This window comes from Parasteatoda tepidariorum, chromosome 5 (genome assembly GCF_982258835.1).
Source record: "Parasteatoda tepidariorum strain Cologne lab strain chromosome 5, Ptep-v5.0, whole genome shotgun sequence".
NCBI classification, from domain to species: domain Eukaryota; kingdom Metazoa; phylum Arthropoda; class Arachnida; order Araneae; family Theridiidae; genus Parasteatoda; species Parasteatoda tepidariorum.
Window position 1 is genome coordinate 100,194,059 of NC_141759.1, and position 18,655 is coordinate 100,212,713.

The 18,655-nt window shown below is 31.5% G+C and overlaps 1 protein-coding gene across 1 annotated transcript in view; it reads left to right on the plus strand.

Annotated features, from left to right (window-relative positions):
- LOC107441370 (protein turtle homolog B) overlaps positions 1–18,655 on the plus strand; it is a 139,330-nt gene that overhangs the window by 39,677 nt on the left and 80,998 nt on the right. The window contains exons 2-3 of the mRNA XM_087164627.1: positions 7,272–7,583; positions 17,699–17,809. Of these exons, the coding sequence (XP_087020753.1) occupies positions 7,272–7,583; positions 17,699–17,809 (423 nt within the window). The remainder of the gene's footprint in view (positions 1–7,271; positions 7,584–17,698; positions 17,810–18,655) is intronic.

The following is an 18,655-nucleotide window of genomic DNA, read 5'->3' on the forward strand; positions in this document are numbered from 1 at the left end:
TTAACTCCTTAAGAACCACCAATAGTTTCCTATATCATTTATATTATGCTGCGTGTGCATTATTTTATTTGTCACCTTTCACAGCATAAATTAAAATTTTTAACCCCTAAAAGTCAAAAGTTTAACCCTTTAAGTATCTGCTCATTATTATTTTTACTCCTAAAATATCACTACTATTTTGATCAATAAAAAAATATATCACAACTATGATAATATGTATAATTAACTATGTTTTAGTTGAATTTATGAACTGTTACAATTGACCCCGTAAGTGGGGACAATTGTAACAAGTACACGACTGTTCAAAATTGTTAATAACTAATATAATAACACTTAAAATAAGGTATTTTTTTTTCTAGTAGAGGATAGTCTACTTTACTCGTCTGTCAATTAATACTAATAATATATAGGAATTTTTGTTAGTTAAAAATAGTTAAGTAAAAAATGTTACAATTGACCCCACTCTCCCCTACTCTAATAATTTCATTATTGAATATCAAAGTTTACTCTTCGGACAACAATTTCTGCAACAAATCACTTTCCTGGAATATTGATGCTGTTACTAGATATAACCATTCAGACTTTCAATAAACGGAAAATCTGCAATTTTTAAAAATTTAAATTATCTTAAAACAATATCGTTACTTTTAAAAACCTATTTTTCTAACGTCAGGTACTGAACTTCACCTTTTCTCTTTTCGAGTTTAATTAATTCTAATGAGTTATGAAATACACTGAAGATTTATCTGGAATTTATCATTTTTCTCGTTTTCGTGAGAAACAGGAAAACTACTCAATAATTACAAAGGGGTAAGTAACAAAAAAATATATATTATAACATGAGATATACAGGACAAAAGGCTACTACAGCTACTACTACTACTACATTCAGAAAGCGTAGATATCTCTTTTTAACAATATCTTTTTGCAGTTGCGGTTACAATTTAATTGACAATAAACGCTGCCATCTATCGGTGGTTCAACAAGTATTTCCACACACCTCGGATGATGCCGAAAGTGTTGCTCATTTAACGTTACCCAGTGGGCACCTGTGAACCTAGGTCACGGAGGCGAGCAACATTATCCACGCCACACTGCCACAGATACCCGTTCATAGGGTGGGCCACATTCACACATCACAGAGGACAAAACATACTGCGAAATATCCATGCCCAGAGCGGGATTCGAACCCGCAGCCACTGGCTTCGCAGTCAGGCACGCTAACCGCTCAGCCACTTGGCCGTTAGTTAAATTAAAAAGAAAAGAAAAAAAGACTGTACTATCTCTTGTCAGTAAACATAGCACATGGAAAAGAAAAACCAATCAGACCTCAGAATCAAAGAACAAAGATTGTTCATGAGCATTCCAATATTTGATTTCTTAGAAACTATGATGGAAATTTCTGATGGTTTAATACGAACAAACCTTAAAAACAAGTTGCTATTCTTATGCTGGACCATCGTAATTCAGCCCGAATTCCTACACTGGGGTGATGGTTATTTAGTTCGGCTACCATCAAAAATGTAATGGTTCATGATGGAGTTAGTGACGGTTACCATCAAGATCACGCTGGAAAACCATCAAAAATTTCGACTAGGGTATTCTTTAAGACAAGCCAAAATAAATATATATTTTAAACGAACTCTATCCGTTCTCAAAAGATATAATTGTGGAAGGAAAAATACTGAGACATTCGTTTGCTCATAATTTTGACCTCCAAGTCACTGTTTTTGTTTAACATACGATTGTTGTCACTGATTTTGTTGTCACTGTTTTTGTTGTCTCCGAGATACCGTATGATTTTTTTAAAAATTTTTTATAACCGTCGTTTAACAGCTGATCTAATTTTTTGGGTTTCTGCTAATGTTAAATACATTCGTTATAATATTAAATGTACTACTAATTATAAATGTTAAATACATTCGTTATAATATTAATTGTGACTACTAATTATAAATGTTAAACACATTCGTTATAATATTAAATGTGACAATTAATTATAAATGTTAAATACATTCGTTATAATATTAAATGTGACTACTGATTATAAATGTTAAATACATTCGTTATAATATTAATTGTGACTACTAATTACAAATGTTAAATACATTCGTTATAATATTAAATGTGACTACTGATTATAAATGTTAAATACATTCGTTATAATATTAATTGTGACTATTAATTATAAATGTTAAATACATTCGTTATAATATTAAATGTGACTACTAATTATAAATGTTAAATACATTCGTTATAATATTAATTGTGACTATTAATTATAAATGTTAGATACATTCGTTATAATATTGTTTGTAAATAATATCAAGCATTGCTAATATATTTCATCAGAGCTTTGATTGGTACTTGTAAAAAATTAAAAAACATTTATATTAAAAAAAATCTATTTAAATAAAATTAAATTAAATTTAAATAAAAAAAATCCGATTTTTTTCCATATTTTTTTTTTGATTTATGGACAGTGAGTTATAATAGATAATAAAAAAAAATGTCGAGGTCACGTGATGGAAAAAAAAGGAAATGGGGGAAATATTATTTATCCTCTTCTTCCTATAATATTTCAAATTTTATCGAATTGAAGGGCAAACTGCAAAAAATAGTCGCAAATTAAAATAAATTGAAGTGAGCCGAGATTTACTTTTCTGCCTCGTTTTTACGCGTGCTCTAATAGAGCAGGCAAAATTGGATTGATTAAAGTAATTGAAGCTTTTTGAAGATTTTTCATTGCTTAGCTATAGATTTTACGATTGATTTTTTGAGTTAGAAGATTCTATGATTTGCGTAATAGAGAAAATGATTGTTTCAAGAATAGGTTTATAACATGAATTACTCTTTATTTTTTTCGGTCATGCATGTTATCATCATACTTATAGACCCCGTAATTTTTCAAAGTTGTCGAATTTAATTTATTATTTATTGAAATTACCACAGCCATTTGCTTCTTCATTATATTTTTATGCTCTTTTTACGGAAAAAGGCGTTGTTCTAACATGTTTTTCTTCTGCTTTACAAAAACGCATCTGTTTTCTGGAAAAATAAACATTTTCTAGAAACATGCGTTTTAAATAGTTTAAAAAATGCTTGAATTTTTTTTTCAAATTAATAAAAAATACAATTTTTTATGCTGATAATAAGTGTACCAAAACAGTAAAAAAATCTCTTTTGAAACACAAGATTTCAAACAATAACTCACATTTTTAACTTTTCCTCAGTAGTGGACGGATTATGGGTTAATATCTCTTGCCGTTAGGCTATTCGAGGGAGGATTTCATGGTTTTTCACTCCATGTAACGCAATTGCGGGTCAGTTTCCTCAAAAAAAAGTTTCCCACGAAAGAAAATTTCTCTCGATACTTGATATAATATCATCCTTTGTTTTCTGGTTCGGGTTTAAAACAAAAATGGAACTGAGTTAAACATTGGTAGTTGTCAACTCAAAATTGGGTCTGCTGTTCAACGACGGTTATAAAATAATAAATTCAAGTTTATAACTGAAACATACAGTCGTGGTGCAAAAAACGCAAGATTTGATGAAACCATGGTAACAGAAAGTGGAAAAATGTGGAGAGTGGCGAAATCGTGCAATCTTGGCTTCTATTTACAAAGAATGTAGCTGTTACCACTAAATCTAGGAAGTCATTAATGTACACATTACCTGCAGATAAATTGATTTGCGTTAAAGTGTAGATTGACGTTAAAGTGTAGAATCAATTGTTAATCTAAGTGATATACAGATAAATGGCATACTTATCGCTAAATTTCAAAATATTATTTCTCTCAATCTATCAATAAGTTTGTTGAGTTTGATAGCATTGATTTGATTCTTTAGATATCGAAAAAACATTATTAGCATTATAATTTTTTTTAATTGTTAAACCATTTTAAACCGTTCGATTCCTTGTACTTTAATTTTTTTAAAGTGATTGATTTTATTGACTAATGCTGTTTATTTCATTTTTCAGAAAATAAACAAATAACGTTGAGAAAATTTCAGAAACGTTGCAACAAAGAACACTTAAATGAATGCGTATTATTTGCCGTATTTACTTTACAATATAACATAGTTCTGCATTCACATGTGTCACTATAATAACTTGCATATCACTATTAGATATTTAAATACTTTTTCAAATAAAAATAATAAAATGGAAGTATTTTTCAAGAAATCCTTCTTATAGAGATAAAAATCATCTAAGTTAAAATATTTATGTTCTTTATGAGGCGATCAGTGTTTATTTGAGCTTGCTTTTTTCAAAGTTGTCAAAACAGTATTGGAGAATAAACACACCATTTTAACTTTCACAAAAGTGAATAAATAATCTAACTCCTTCTCTACATTAAATAATCGGTTTTTCATTATTTAATTTTCTTTTTTTTTGCAATTTGACATAAAGCAGAAAAAAAACGAATATTAAACAGTATCTTTAAAAAAACGCGTACTTACTAAAACCACAATCATCGCGTATAAGTAAAATATATGAATAACTGGATTTTCATAATAGTCAATACCAGACGAAACGAGCAATAGGAAACGAGACTGATAGAAGCATGCACAGATAAACTACAAATTAATAATTCTGAGCAGAGCGACTTTTAGGGAAAAATCAGGTAGGGGAGAAGGGGGTACAGTGGGTCAATTTTGAGATATTTAAATATAATTCAAAAAATATTCTTAGAAAAGAATATCAAACTTATGCATTTTGTTTTCTAATCCATTAGCTATCCTAATTAAATTTATTACAATTTAGCAAAATGTTTTTTTACAATAAAAAGACATTTTTCTAAAGTACTACTTGTTGACCCACTGTGCCCCATAAAGGGGTACAGTGGGTCAACAAATGGGGTACACTGGGTCAACTAACGAAAAATACAATAAAAAATTTTATTTCATTCAATATTGAGTTTTTAAATTTATTTTATTGCCTGACAATATTTAGTATTAAGTTAGACAGTAAAATAGCTCAAAGTTTATAAATGAAAAGTATATTTTCTTGCTCTAAAGTACACATACACTACATTGCATAAAAAAATTAAAGAGAAAGGTTGTAATTAGACATTATTTTAAGTGCTATTTAGTTTACAAAACTTTTGGTTGCATTGTTATTTTTAAGACATTAAATCAAAAACTTAATTTACAATAACTAATGAACATTATATGACAGGAAATCTACAGCAAAAGTCTGTTTTGTCATTGTTCTCTTAGTTCCTTGAAATACATTTGGTTTAGGCAACTTTCTCACTATATCTTTACTGTCTGCTGTATAAATGTCTGCCTCATCAAAGATAAAGGCATAACCTGGCTGAATTCTTTTCATGTAGTGAACTTCAAATTCATTTTCTTTCTTGCCTACGACTTCAGCAAGATAGTGTTTAAAACTGTATTTTTTTGCCATGAGCTGTTACTAATACGAAATCTCCAATGTCAATATTAAAATCTTCTTCAAGTTCCAAATCCTCAAAGTCAGATTCGTTTGAAGATTCTTTCCATTCTTCCTCCTCTTCAGTTGAGCTGTATTGTAATTGCTTGTAAATTTTTGTTTGTTTATTTCTCCCTCGCTTCTTATCATTAAGTCTTTTTCTCTTTATTTCTTACTTAAGTGTAAATATTTATACTAATTTAGTGGACTATACTTAAGATAGCTAATGGGTTTTTGCATTTCCACAGACTGGGGTCAACAAAATGAATTTCAATAGTTTATTTTAATAAATGTATCACTTATTTACTTGTTTCACATGGAATACCAAATGCCCCATTGCGAACAATATGTATAAACTCTTTTATTTAATAAACTAGTATACAAATTAAATTAAGGTCATTTAAACATTAAAGTGTAAAAGATTAACAGAAGGACAATGAATATATAAATGGGGGTACAGTGGGTCATCGACCCACTGTACCCCATTTCAAGTGACCCAGTGTGCCCCACATGTACCATTTTAGTATATTTCACCTCAAACTCTTGCTCTTCAAAATATTCATTTAAATAAAATATCATACGAAATGAGATCAGTTAGACTATATAAACATACCACATAACTCATATTTCATTGACAAATTTAAAGTGTAATAACAAAAAGTCTTACTTACTTCAAATTTCCTACAGAGGATCAGAAAATAAAATGACTCTTTCTTCCCACCACAATCAAATTGAGCTGTTTACCTTTTTCCACAGAGTAGAGTTGCTTCGTGCCTACTTTACAAAATTTTTTCATCTGAAAACAATTTACTGAAACAAAAATATCTTCACTGACCCACTGTACCTCCTGACCCACTGTACCCCCTTCTCCCCTACTGTTTGTCTCTCAGAATGGCCACCGTCCAGGTGTCTGATGAGGGCTGATGTATTTCAAGAAGAGGTGACTCATCACCAAATATAGGAACAAATCAGAATTTCTATTGTTGGACATAAGCAAACTGAAAAGTGCTCAAAACAATATTATTTTCAAGCTATGAAAGCCCGCTAGAACTGCAACACCGTTCTAATTCATGCAAGTCTCAATAGAGGGCAGTACGTAGATTGACCATTTTAATTTTCAAATTGTCGTAATCTATGTAATTAAATATAAATGAATGCAAGAAGATGATCTAGGTCATTTGGTATCATTCTAGTTAATCTAGTCATATTAGCGGACTAATGATAACTCCACTATTTTAGGTCATTTGGTATCATTCTAGTTAATCTAGACATATTAGCTGACTAATGATAACTCCACTATTTTAGGTCATTTGGTATCTTTCTAGTTAATCTAGACATATTAGCGGACTAATGATAACTCCACTATTTTAGGTCATTTGGTGTCATTCTAGTTAATCTAGACATATTAGCTGACTAATGATAACTCCACTATTTTAGGTCATTTGGTATCATTCTAGTTAATCTAGACATATTAGCTGACTAATGATAACTCCACTATTTTAGGTCATTTGGTATCATTCTAGTTAATCTAGACATATTAGCTGACTAATGATAACTCCACTATTTTAGGTCATTTGGTGTCATTCTAGTTAATCTAGACATATTAGCTGACTAATGATAACTCCACTATTTTAGGTCATTTGGTATCATTCTAGTTAATCTAGACATATTAGCTGACTAATGATAACTCCACTATTTTAGGTCATTTGGTATCATTCTAGTTAATCTAGACATATTAGCTGACTAATGATAACTCCACTATTTTAGGTCATTTGGTGTCATTCTAGTTAATCTAGTCATATTAATGAACTAATGATAACTCCACTATTTTCAGCGAATGTGGAAGCAGTTATCGGACATTCTGTGAAGGTTCCCTGCAACATTCCAACTCCACTATCTGCGGGTGAAGCGTCTCTCATACTGTGGTACCGCCAGGGTGAACCCAATCCCATCTACACTTTGGACGTACGAAACAAACCGGCTGTGCATTTCCCTGCGTCCAACAGAACATCCTTCAACATCGACACCCACCCACCAGTACTGGTCATCCAGTCCGTGAATCCAGAAGACGAGGGGTATTACAAGTGCAGGGTGGACTTGAAAAAGTCAAGAACTCTCATACTACACAGCAGGTTGAAAATCATAGGTATGGTATGTTTTGACAACTATTTATACTACGTTTCACCTCAAGTTGACACTGGACAGAAAGGCAGGTAGACCGGATTGCAGCCGTTGTCATGGAAACAGGGTGGCTCTTAAAGTTAGTTAGGGGCATAAGGTAGCAAAAAAGGTTAGAAAGTGGCTAATATTGGCGTTAAAGAAAGCCAAGTGACGATTTTTTTTACCAAGAATCTTACTAAAATTTTGAACAAAATACAGAAAAGAACAAGATTTTTTCAGAGCATTTCTAATTAATAATTGATTTTACTAATTGTAAGCTGATTTCTTATAATTTTTAAAAAACAGATTTTTCGCATTATGATTTTTAAAAAACATATTCTTAAATATTTTTTAAATGAACAAAACTAATTTTAAACGAAAAAAAAAACAAAAACAATTAAGCAATGAGAGCTGGCTGACCAGTGCAAAAACATAGCCAACTCCTCGTCCTGGGAAAGTAGTTCATCGTCAAACTAAAGTACCTCCTTCCTTGTACACTCGCTTTACTGAGAAAGTATTAATAAGTTAAATAGATTTAAACATGATAAAACTTCTAGTACATGTTTCAAGATAAACTTTTCTTATTATCGGACATTTATTTGTATTTCTGAGCATATTTAAACTGTAATTAATACCGAAATAGCGAGGAACTACTTTTCAAAAGCGTAGTATTACATTTCCTACCTTTCCCTTTAGTGCCAACTTGAGGTAAAACAAAGTACAGACTCAGTTGGGTTTCTTTCCCCTTTAATAATTAATTCTCTCGAATCACGAGAATCACTGAAAAAAAATCACGGTTCGAGTGATCTTCAAACGATTTTCTCGAACTTCACTCACCTCCGAAATTCGAATCGCGAAAAAAGCTCTGGACAAAAAAAGCTTGATAAAAAGCAGTAAAAAAAGCACCTTATTAACTTATTGCACAAATTTAATGTCTGATTTCGTTCCGGCTTTTGAACCCGAATTTAATTTAATTATATTATTAATTATTTCGAAAGTAATTTAATATTTTTTTAAAAATTAATTAGTGTGTGAAGTTTAATTTGAAGTTGACAGAAAAGAGCATTGAATGTTTTTATTATTTTAAATCAATAATGAAATTTATTTTTTCAGGGTATATTTTTTGATAAGTAAATGTAAGTAAAAATAATTAACATAATATATGAAAAAAATGACGAAAATATTTCGATTTAATAAAGTTTTTAAAAAAATTACTAATTTAAAAAGTATTATTTGTATATTATTATAATATCACAATACAATAAGTGCATTTATTGAAATTCATCACAATTTTAGAAACGCCAATGAGTTCTAATAATTTTGTTTAATTAGTATCAAGAGGGGTAAGTTCCTTTCTTTAAATTTCAAATTAATTCCTTAATTACTCTTTTTTAAAAAAAATATATTATTTCATTCGAATAAATATTTTATTACATTTAATTCTAGTTCAACCTCATAAATTGTTAAATTCATACAATTATTAACACAGTGCTGTATCTTCGTCTGCGTTTTTTTCTTTCGGGTTATATCTTCTGAATGTTTTTTTTCCGTCCTTCGAAAATCCCACCCCACGTCTTTCGAAGATGAAGCGCCCTATTTTTTGAGATTTAAGTCTGGCCAAAACTAAATAATTTTTATTATCTTCTTTGAAAGACGCATATTTTCATTTTTTTTATTTAATTATTCATTTTTTTAAACTCCCTTTTAAAATCGCAATTTTTTTTTAATTAGTAAAACCATTTTTTTGGCTTATGTTTTGTCTGTCTAACGTAGCGAGTATATATTTGAGTTCATCGATTGAAACATCTATAAAATAATACAAAAAAGTTTTTTTTTTAAATAAAAAATACATTTCTTAAAACATTCTTAAGGAAGATTGATACGTAAACCCATTATCAAAACTCCTTCGGCTCTAATTTTTAGCAATAAATGGCTCTTTTTTTTAACTTGTAAATAATCTCTTAAAACAAAATTAAATTAAAATTCAACTTCTCTAACAAACTCCTTTGATTTTAAATCAAATTAGGGAAAACACGCTTTCATGTCTTAACTTACTTAGTAACGCATACACCACTTCTGATTTCATTAATGCTTTTATTTTTATGAGTTTTCCCATGCAGTTAATCAACATCTCGTTTCATTTTGCGAAGGAAAAAAAAGAATGTATTGGAAGTGATTTTGAGCCATTAATTAAAGAAATTATTTATTATAAAAGCAATTTAATAGTGCCGCAATAACGTTAAAAAGATGAAATTCGAAGCTATCTTCTTTAAAAAAGGTGCCAGAAATTTATGAGTTCTTTTTAATGAACATTATTTTTGAGAAAGTTAATTATTCTGCTTTTGAATAAATTGCGAAGATAGAATGAATACTTTTTTTTTCTCTTCTCAATTCTTGATCAACGAGCCATTTAACGAGTTTAATAAATTGAGAAGTTAATAGTTGTAAATAGAAAATTTCGAGTAATTATATATTCTTATTAGAATCACATTTCAAAGCATGAGTGGTACAATGCTTGATACATTGCGTTCGCTAAACGAACAAGATTTAAGGATAATTTGTTGAAATATTTTTGATATTTTGTTTTAAAAGTTTAGAGGCACTTGTTTATAAATTTATGAACCTGTTAAGATAGTAGATAACGTTTAACTTTTCGTTACACACAGCTGTGACGAATAGAGAGATTCTGCACGTCATTTGTCTTACGCCAGAATTGCGGCGACCCGGCGAAATTGTTGCAGAATTATAAGAGTTTTTTCAGGGGAAAGAAAAAAAAGTTAGTTTTCCTTTCTGCATAATTTTCTGAAAAATGAAATAATTTTTTTTTAAAAAAAAGTACGTAATGACTGGTTTCATCTAGAATTTCAAATTAATAATATAAATTAAAAAATTCAGAAATAACGAAAGTTAAAAAATAGTTTGCTCTAGAAATGATGTTCTTTCATTTTTTCTTCTTTAAAGAACACCACGTTTTACACACAATTATTTAATATCTATTTTAAAGAGTCCTATTCGTCTGATTTCGTCGTTGATCTTTATTTTACAGTTACTGCACTGATTTTACGATTTTTAATTTACGTAAATATTTTAATTTATCATCGCTTAAATTATTTACGAATTTTAATTTTTGTAATAATTTACGAAATTTAAAAAGAGAAAATAATGAGTGTATTTTAAAGCCAACAAAATGCTAGAAAGCATCTATAATATTAGACTTAAAAAAATAAAAAATTCGCTATTGAAATTTATTCTATACTTTCTTCTGTAAACACAACGTTTCTGTTACTTTAAATTAGTAATTGCTGTAATTAAAAGTATCTTAAAGAGAAATATATATTAAAGCTTGTTGCAGAAAGCTTGAAAAAAATCTGCCACGGGACGGGGGTCTTATGTTGACCTCAATACTCCTTGTGATTTGAGCTTGCACTGTGAAACTTAAATAGGGAAACGTAACACCATTAATAAAGTAACCATACGCAAGAAAGTAACACCATTTAAGTAACCATACGCAACTTCGCTATCTAAACGGATGATTGCAATTATAGTTAAACTGTTTAGACCTACATAGTATCCGTTTTGATAAATGAGTGTCTGGTATATATGCGGTATAGATTACGGAGAAAAGAAATTTATAATAAAGTCAGGGGTCTGTTTAGAAGAAATTTGGGTCCGTTAACGGACCTTTCACAAAATATCTTTTCATAAAAACGGACCCTTCACAAAATATTTTAACTTAAAAACGGACCCTTCACAAAATGATTTTTCTTTTAATCGGACCTTTCACAAATTTTTTTATCTTCATTATTATTTTGTTAATCGAATAAACCCTTTCCAGGGTAGAAAACAAGAAAGATGGATGTAAACGAATTAAGTTTTGTCTTCGGCAGACGATTCTTCCATTTTTCGTCCGAAATGAATATTCTGCGTTCAGCACTATAGGCTAAATACCAAATATTTGCATGTTGCATCTCTAAGTCAGTAGCAGCTATTGCTGTTTATTTTTTAAAATTTAATTTTTTTAATTATAATGTTCCAGTGTGGAGCATAATCTTGTATGTCTTTACAGTTTAAAAACTCCTTAAAAAAGTTTTTTTTTTGCAATAACGGACCCTATTTGCACAAATTCATAAAAGCGGACCCTGGTTGAAAGAATGTGAGTAATTTTTTCACAATTTCACGAAAAACGGACCTTTCACAAAATGTCTGGACAGACCCCTGAAAGTTTATACTTCGATTCGTATTTTTTATTTTATTTTATAATTGTAGTTGAACAGCAAACCCAATTTTACGACTACTAATGTTCAAAGCAGTAGCCTTGTTGTTGTAACCCAATTGCAGAAGACGTGGGAACTCTTGAATTGGGAGAAATTTGCCTTCGTGAAAGACTTTTTGATGGAACTAACCCGTGCGAGAGTTACATGGAGAGAAAAACCACGAAAATCTCCCACGATTAGCCTGACGGCAAGGGGAATCTACGATCCATCTACCACTGGAAATATTTTACGTCAGAACTGTGGTCGGTGCAAGCCGGATGCGGAATTTGTATCAACCAGTAATAACTGGGATTCGAACAGAGGGTCACCTCATTGCAAGGCGAATGCTCTATCCCCTGAGCCATCACGCCTCTCGATTCATATGTGATGTTGGGTTTAATGTAAGGGAAAGGTTAAAAACAAAGTTTAAAGCTATTTTAAAACCCTATCACTATTGCTATAAAATCATTCTGCGCCATAAACAAAAAAAATATTGGTATATGCATACCTGCCAACTTTTACGCATTTGGCGTAAAATTTTATTTCTATATTTAAAGTGGTAGTAAAATGTATGCTTTCTATATATTCCTTCCATTTATAAACTCAATTTAAAAATCTTTTTGACCACCACTATTTTTAAAAAAATTTAAGCATATATTTTAATATAAAATACTATAGTGTTTGTCCAGATAAGCTTTATCCAAAATTAGCATATGTTTCTGCCTAGAATTGTAATTTAAATTTGAATTTACTACCACTGGGGAAAACCATCCTCGAAAGGATAAAAAGTTGGCAGGTATGTATATGCGTTATGGACCATGGAAAAAAAAAGAAGGAAATTCGCAATAAAGTTAATATTTTGACCAATAGATGACGCTTTTCATGTACAGCAAATATTATACATTATATAATTTTATAATATTATATATAATTTTGTAAATTTTTTTACTGAATTTAATAAAATTTTTTTTAAAAAAAAATAAGTTTGATTATTTACTTCGAAATCATATAGACATTCCATAGACTCTATTTTTTTTGCATGATTTGATTTTAGAGCAGGTACGACCTACTCTAAATCAAATAGACTTTCTCTAAGTTCCAAAAATGCAAACGAAACAAGGAAAAGAAAAATATTCTCTATATTTAAAAAGAAAAAAGATTCGAAAAGATTTTAACGACAAACGAAAAAAAAAAAAATAATAATAATTATGAAGATACCTTCCGTTACTCAAAATTTCTTCTGTTTCACTCAATTCCCTTTCACCATAAAACATAATTTTACTTACGCACATTAAACTACGTCTTTAAGCCTTACGCTATCACTGTCGCCATTTTCTTCGTCTTCCTTTTTTTTTTTCCTTTTCAATTTGTGAGCTTAAAAGGTTTTTAAGCTTCAATAATCTATATATTTCGGCTGTCGTTTTATTCGCCAAACGTCATATTTTAAGAATTTTTTTTCCCTCCATCGAAATAAATAGAAATAAATGACTTCAAACAATGTTCTTTTTTTTTACATTTTATCAATTAACGTTAAGACCTGTCGAGAACATTAAACTTCCCGATTAGTCATTTTCTCTCTCATCCTTGTCCTTTATTTTCACTAAAAAGTCATTCGAACTTTTTTATTTTTTATTATTAATTTTATTTTCTTGGAAAGAAGTTTAAAGATAATTTATTCTTTTTCTTAAACGCGTTGATAAGGTTTATCTTATTTTATTATTTTTTTTTCAAGTTACACATTAATTTGGATTTCTTTTTTTTTTCAAAATAAGGAAATAATTTATGAAACTTTCTTATTTTCTTATTTATTAATAAACGATTCATTTAAAAAATGTGAAGTGTTTCTGATTTCAAAAGGGAAAAAAAGTGCAAAAAGCTGAATATTAATTATTTTAAAAAGTTATAAAATAAATTCTATATGGCTGGAGGGATTAAATTGTTTTTTTTTGTGTTTTTTTTTACGAACGTGATTAATTCTGACGAAGTAGATATATCAACCAAAATCGGCAAATCTTCTCGAGGCCAAAGTGTGAGCGTGGTAAAAAAATAAACCATAACTAAATCATTGTTTCGGTGCTTTTTTTTTAATGAAAAAAGAAACTAACGGAGGGTTTCACGTTACAATAGTGATTTTCTTTCGTGGAAAGATCACATAATTTCCTAAAGTTATTTTATTTTAATTTAAACCAGGAATATTTCGTTCCAATCAATAATTCATAAGTTATATAATATTTTATGTTTATACGAAATGTTTTATGCTATAGTAATGAAAACGGTAATCAAATTTAACAAAACAATTTTTTTTTCTTCAATGATAATATGTTGAATAAATTATGAAGAAGATATTTATTCCTAAAAATGTCCATACGTATTTCTAATCAAAATTTTTCAATGTAAAATAAAATAGCCAAGATCAAGAATAAGAAGTAGCGTTTCTAACACAATTCTTTATTCTTGATCTATTAACTATTCTGAGCGTTTTTAACAAGCTACTTTTTTGAGAACCATAATTCAGTTTATTTCTTTTCAAAAAATCAATATAGTTAGATAGACTGCATAATGAATTAGAAAGCACATAAAAAGGGTATCTACGTTTGGTACGTTCCAATCGAAATCGAACCAACGTTGGCGTCGTCTCATAGTTTTTCATAAAAATATTTTGTAGAAAAAGTCTTGATAAGGAATAATTAGAATATTTTTTTAAGGAAATTTTAGACCAAAACTAAGATAATGGGGTCATTTTGAAATGTGACTTAGTTTAAGAAAATTGCGTAATAATCAGATTTTACACATCTTCCTAAATTCAAGTTTCTAAGATGTTTTTAAGGCAGCAAAACAAAATGTAACGTTAAACTGAACATCGGATGGGCAGTGGCTCTTGCTAATTTTTTTTAACTACGATTACTACTTTACTATGCATTCCTGATTGATATTACTGGACGCCAGCAATCTTTTTGTTTTTTTGTTTTTACTGCTTTAGAAAGGTATTGTTTGGAGCGTTCTTTTTTTTCGTTTGGATTATTTAAAACGTTTATTTCATTTATATTATGTCTATCTTCATCCGCGCAAGAAAAATATTTTTTAGTGAGAATGGAATCAGTAGCAAGCCTAGCAAAGGGTTATAAATCAATGAAATGAACTTTGTAAATTAATAAAATCTATAAGCGATTTAAAATTGGGCGCTGCCTTGTGTACAGGTTTTCTTTAAAAAAAAAGACTTTTATCGGGAATAGTTCTAGTGAAATTTAAAACCAAATATCTTATATATATGAAAAGTATTTGTTGAATTGATATAATAAAATAACATTTCAATTCTATATAGCACTATTATTCTTGAAAGTAGATTAAAAAACCAATGTTACTTTTACAACACGTCAGAGAGTGGTTCAAATTACCTACTTCAAAACATGGAAGACTTTTTTTATATACTCGAAAAGTCTCCAAAGATGAGACTTTTCGAAATTGGGTGAAATAGTAAAAGGGAACGAAAGAAAAACAGAAAAACAATGAAGTAACTAATAATGAAAAAGAAATTTCTCCGTCAACAATCAAATCATTACTCATCAACTATCGAGAACACGTTTCTATGAAAGAAAAGAAACGCTTTCAGTTAGATATAACAAATAAGTCATCTCTCGTATTGAAAAAAAAAAAAAGCTTCTTAGTAAGATGTGTTCTTTGCTTGCAAGACAAAAACGGTTACAAAAGATCTTATTCGTACTAAATCTTTTACTGTGAATGACGGGAATTGGTGGTTGTTGACTTCCACCGGTGAATGTTGACAATCACATAGTCGCTTTGGTAAATGTCCGAATTATATACTAGGACGTGCCACTGCCCGGTATGCCTTACATCAATGTTTTTTAAGGTCAAATGCCACTGCCCAGGAACCGGGATAGCCTGGTTGGTAGGGCACTGGGTCCGTGTCAAAGAAATCGGGGGTTCGGTTCCCGCCGGCCGATGACTTTCCGTGTAGTAATCGGTGATTGATGCACGTTAAATCTGTCGAGTCACAAAGTCTTCCATGTTTCCATAACAGATCAATACTTCTGGGGGTACCGATACAGGAGCATCTGGATTGGGATCAAAATGACAAGGATACGGAGCAATTGCGTCTGCTGTTCAACGATGGTTATAAAATTATAAATAATTGCCACGGCATTTAACCTGTACTCCGAACACTGATGTTTTTCCTAGTCTGTGTTCAGCAGAGATTCGAATATCGAATAAATATAATAATATCAACGAATAAAGAAATATTTCAGACATTCACCACAAAGCGACTATGTGATTGTTGACATTCACCGGTGAAAGTCGACATTCTCTTGATTTCGGTCATTCATGGTAGCATCTGCATGAAGCCGCGTTTACCAGGACGCAATCATAAACGATAACGATACTTATCGATGACGTTAATATCGCGACGACGCATCTCAATGATAAGAATTTAATGAAAATGAATCTTGAGTCGCTTTCCTGTAAGTATGTTTTTAGTTTGTTCGATGTGTGACCTGATCTGTATCCTGACTCAATCCACACAACTTCGTGTTAGTTCTTTGTGCGTTGATTACATGATTAAGAGAAAATTCACTCTGTTTATGGGCCACCGAAAACACTGCAATGACTTTTTGTTGTTGTTACTTTACGTCGCACTAGAGCTGCACAATGGGCTATTGGAGACGGTCTGGGAAACATCCCGGAGGATGACCCGAAGACATGCCATCACAATTTTGATCCTCTACTGAGGGGATGGCTCCCCTGCTTTGGTACCCCGACGACCTGCGAGCGAAATCGAGAACTTTACGGTAGCACAGTTTAACGAGGACCCATACCGCACACCCTCGGTCCCTACACAGACTGATTCAAGTGGTCACCCACCCGCACACTGACCGTAGCCAGTGATGCTTGACTTCTTTGATCTGCTGGGAGCCGTGTCTTGACGATCAGTCCACTGTGGGACCTGCAATGACTTTTGTGTTTTTAAAATGTCTTTCTCCGAGGAAAATAAATATGCCACAGTTTAAAAGAATCTATCACAAATGCTTTCATTTCAGTGAAAATGAATGTAATATTGACGTTGTGCACAATTTTACAGACAGACAGACAGTTCAAAGTTTGCATGGAGGGATAAAGGTATTGTATTATATTATACATATATTATATCCGTCGTTGAACCGCCGACCCAGCTTTTGGTCTATGACTATTAATGTTCAACTCAGTAGCCTTGTCATTTTGAACCAATCCAGAAGAGAAGGAAACTTCTGAATCAGTACCCCCAGAAGTACGATTTGTTATGTGAAAATGGAGGACTTTGCGACTCGACTGATTTAACGTGCATCAGTCACCAATTACTGCACGGGAAGTCATCGGCCGACAAGGATCGAACCCACGAAATCTTGAACATGGGGTCAGTGCCCTACCAACCAGGCTATTCCGGTTTAAAAGAAAAGTCATATGTAACCGTTGTAAACTCGCATAAATTTTAAAAATAAAGTTTGTCTACGGTAAGAACTCCCCCGCCACAAAGTCTGAGGCCGTCTGCTGCTATGGAAACAAGAATAGCACATTTCAGGGAGGGTAGCTTTGTATCACTCTATGGCTAACACAAAGGACCAACGAAAAAGATGCCCTTTCTCTCTACGACCCAAGCCAAAACATGTCCTAAACAATAACCCCACACCCCTATTCGAAATAGTTATGCCTCGTTACCATAGTCACCGCCACTGGTCCAGACGAATGGCTAGTGGAGTTCTTACTTTAGACAAACTATAGCATATGACAACCTTAAATGCACGCATTAATCCAGTAGTATGAATGTCGTGTAAAGTTCTTTAAATATCTTTTGCAGTTCCCCCTGGAGAACCCATGCTGATGGATGAGTACGGACAGAGACTGTACGGAATTGTGGGTCCTTACGACGAAGGGGCGCGGGTCACTCTCGTCTGTGAAGTGGATGGAGGTGAGCATTTAGAAAGCGATTGACCCTGTAGAATGATTTATCAAACCTGTAGTGTAACTACCTCACCACTCAAAAGTACGGTGATCTTAACGCAGCTCTTCCGGCTTCTCACAAAACAGCAATGAATCAACTAGTGGTATCCCGCTCATCGAATTCTATAACAGATAAAATTCTGGAGAGAGAGTACTGTAGTGTACAAAAATACAATTCCAATTCACTAGTATATAGGACATGCTAACTCTATTCTATGATGGGGTACTTTTTCATAGATGAAAGTTGACATGTTCGAAATGACTCTCCCTACAGACCCAAGATAAATAAACTATCTTTATTCTTTGTACATAGAATAGGCGCATCAATTCCCCACTCTCATTTCGTCCAAACTTCACAAATCAATATTCAAGTGATGCCGACTGGACTGAGTAGTGGTTAGGGAGCTGACCTCACATCAGAAAGGAGCTGGGTTCGAATCCCAGACAAGGCATGGATGTTTTTCCATTCTTTGTACTTTCTGTCTTTACTGTAAGAGTAAAGTTGGCCCACCTAATAGGGCGCCTTTGAAAGGGTGCCCAACACATCTGCCCTGCTGATAAATTAATGACGAGTATCAAGCGGATGAGCATTCGTAAAAGGAGAGAAAAAAAAGAAAAATATCTTCGAAATTTTTCAACGATGAAAATAGAATAAAAACATCAAAACAAGTTTGATTGCCTGATCTAGCTTAGAGATGCTTTTTAGTCCTGATCTCATTGAGTAGTGATTCGATGGACTTAATAGTATTATTATTTTTCTTCACTCAAATATCTATGACTAAGGAAAAGAATAGGGGTACCCCTTGGATTGGGC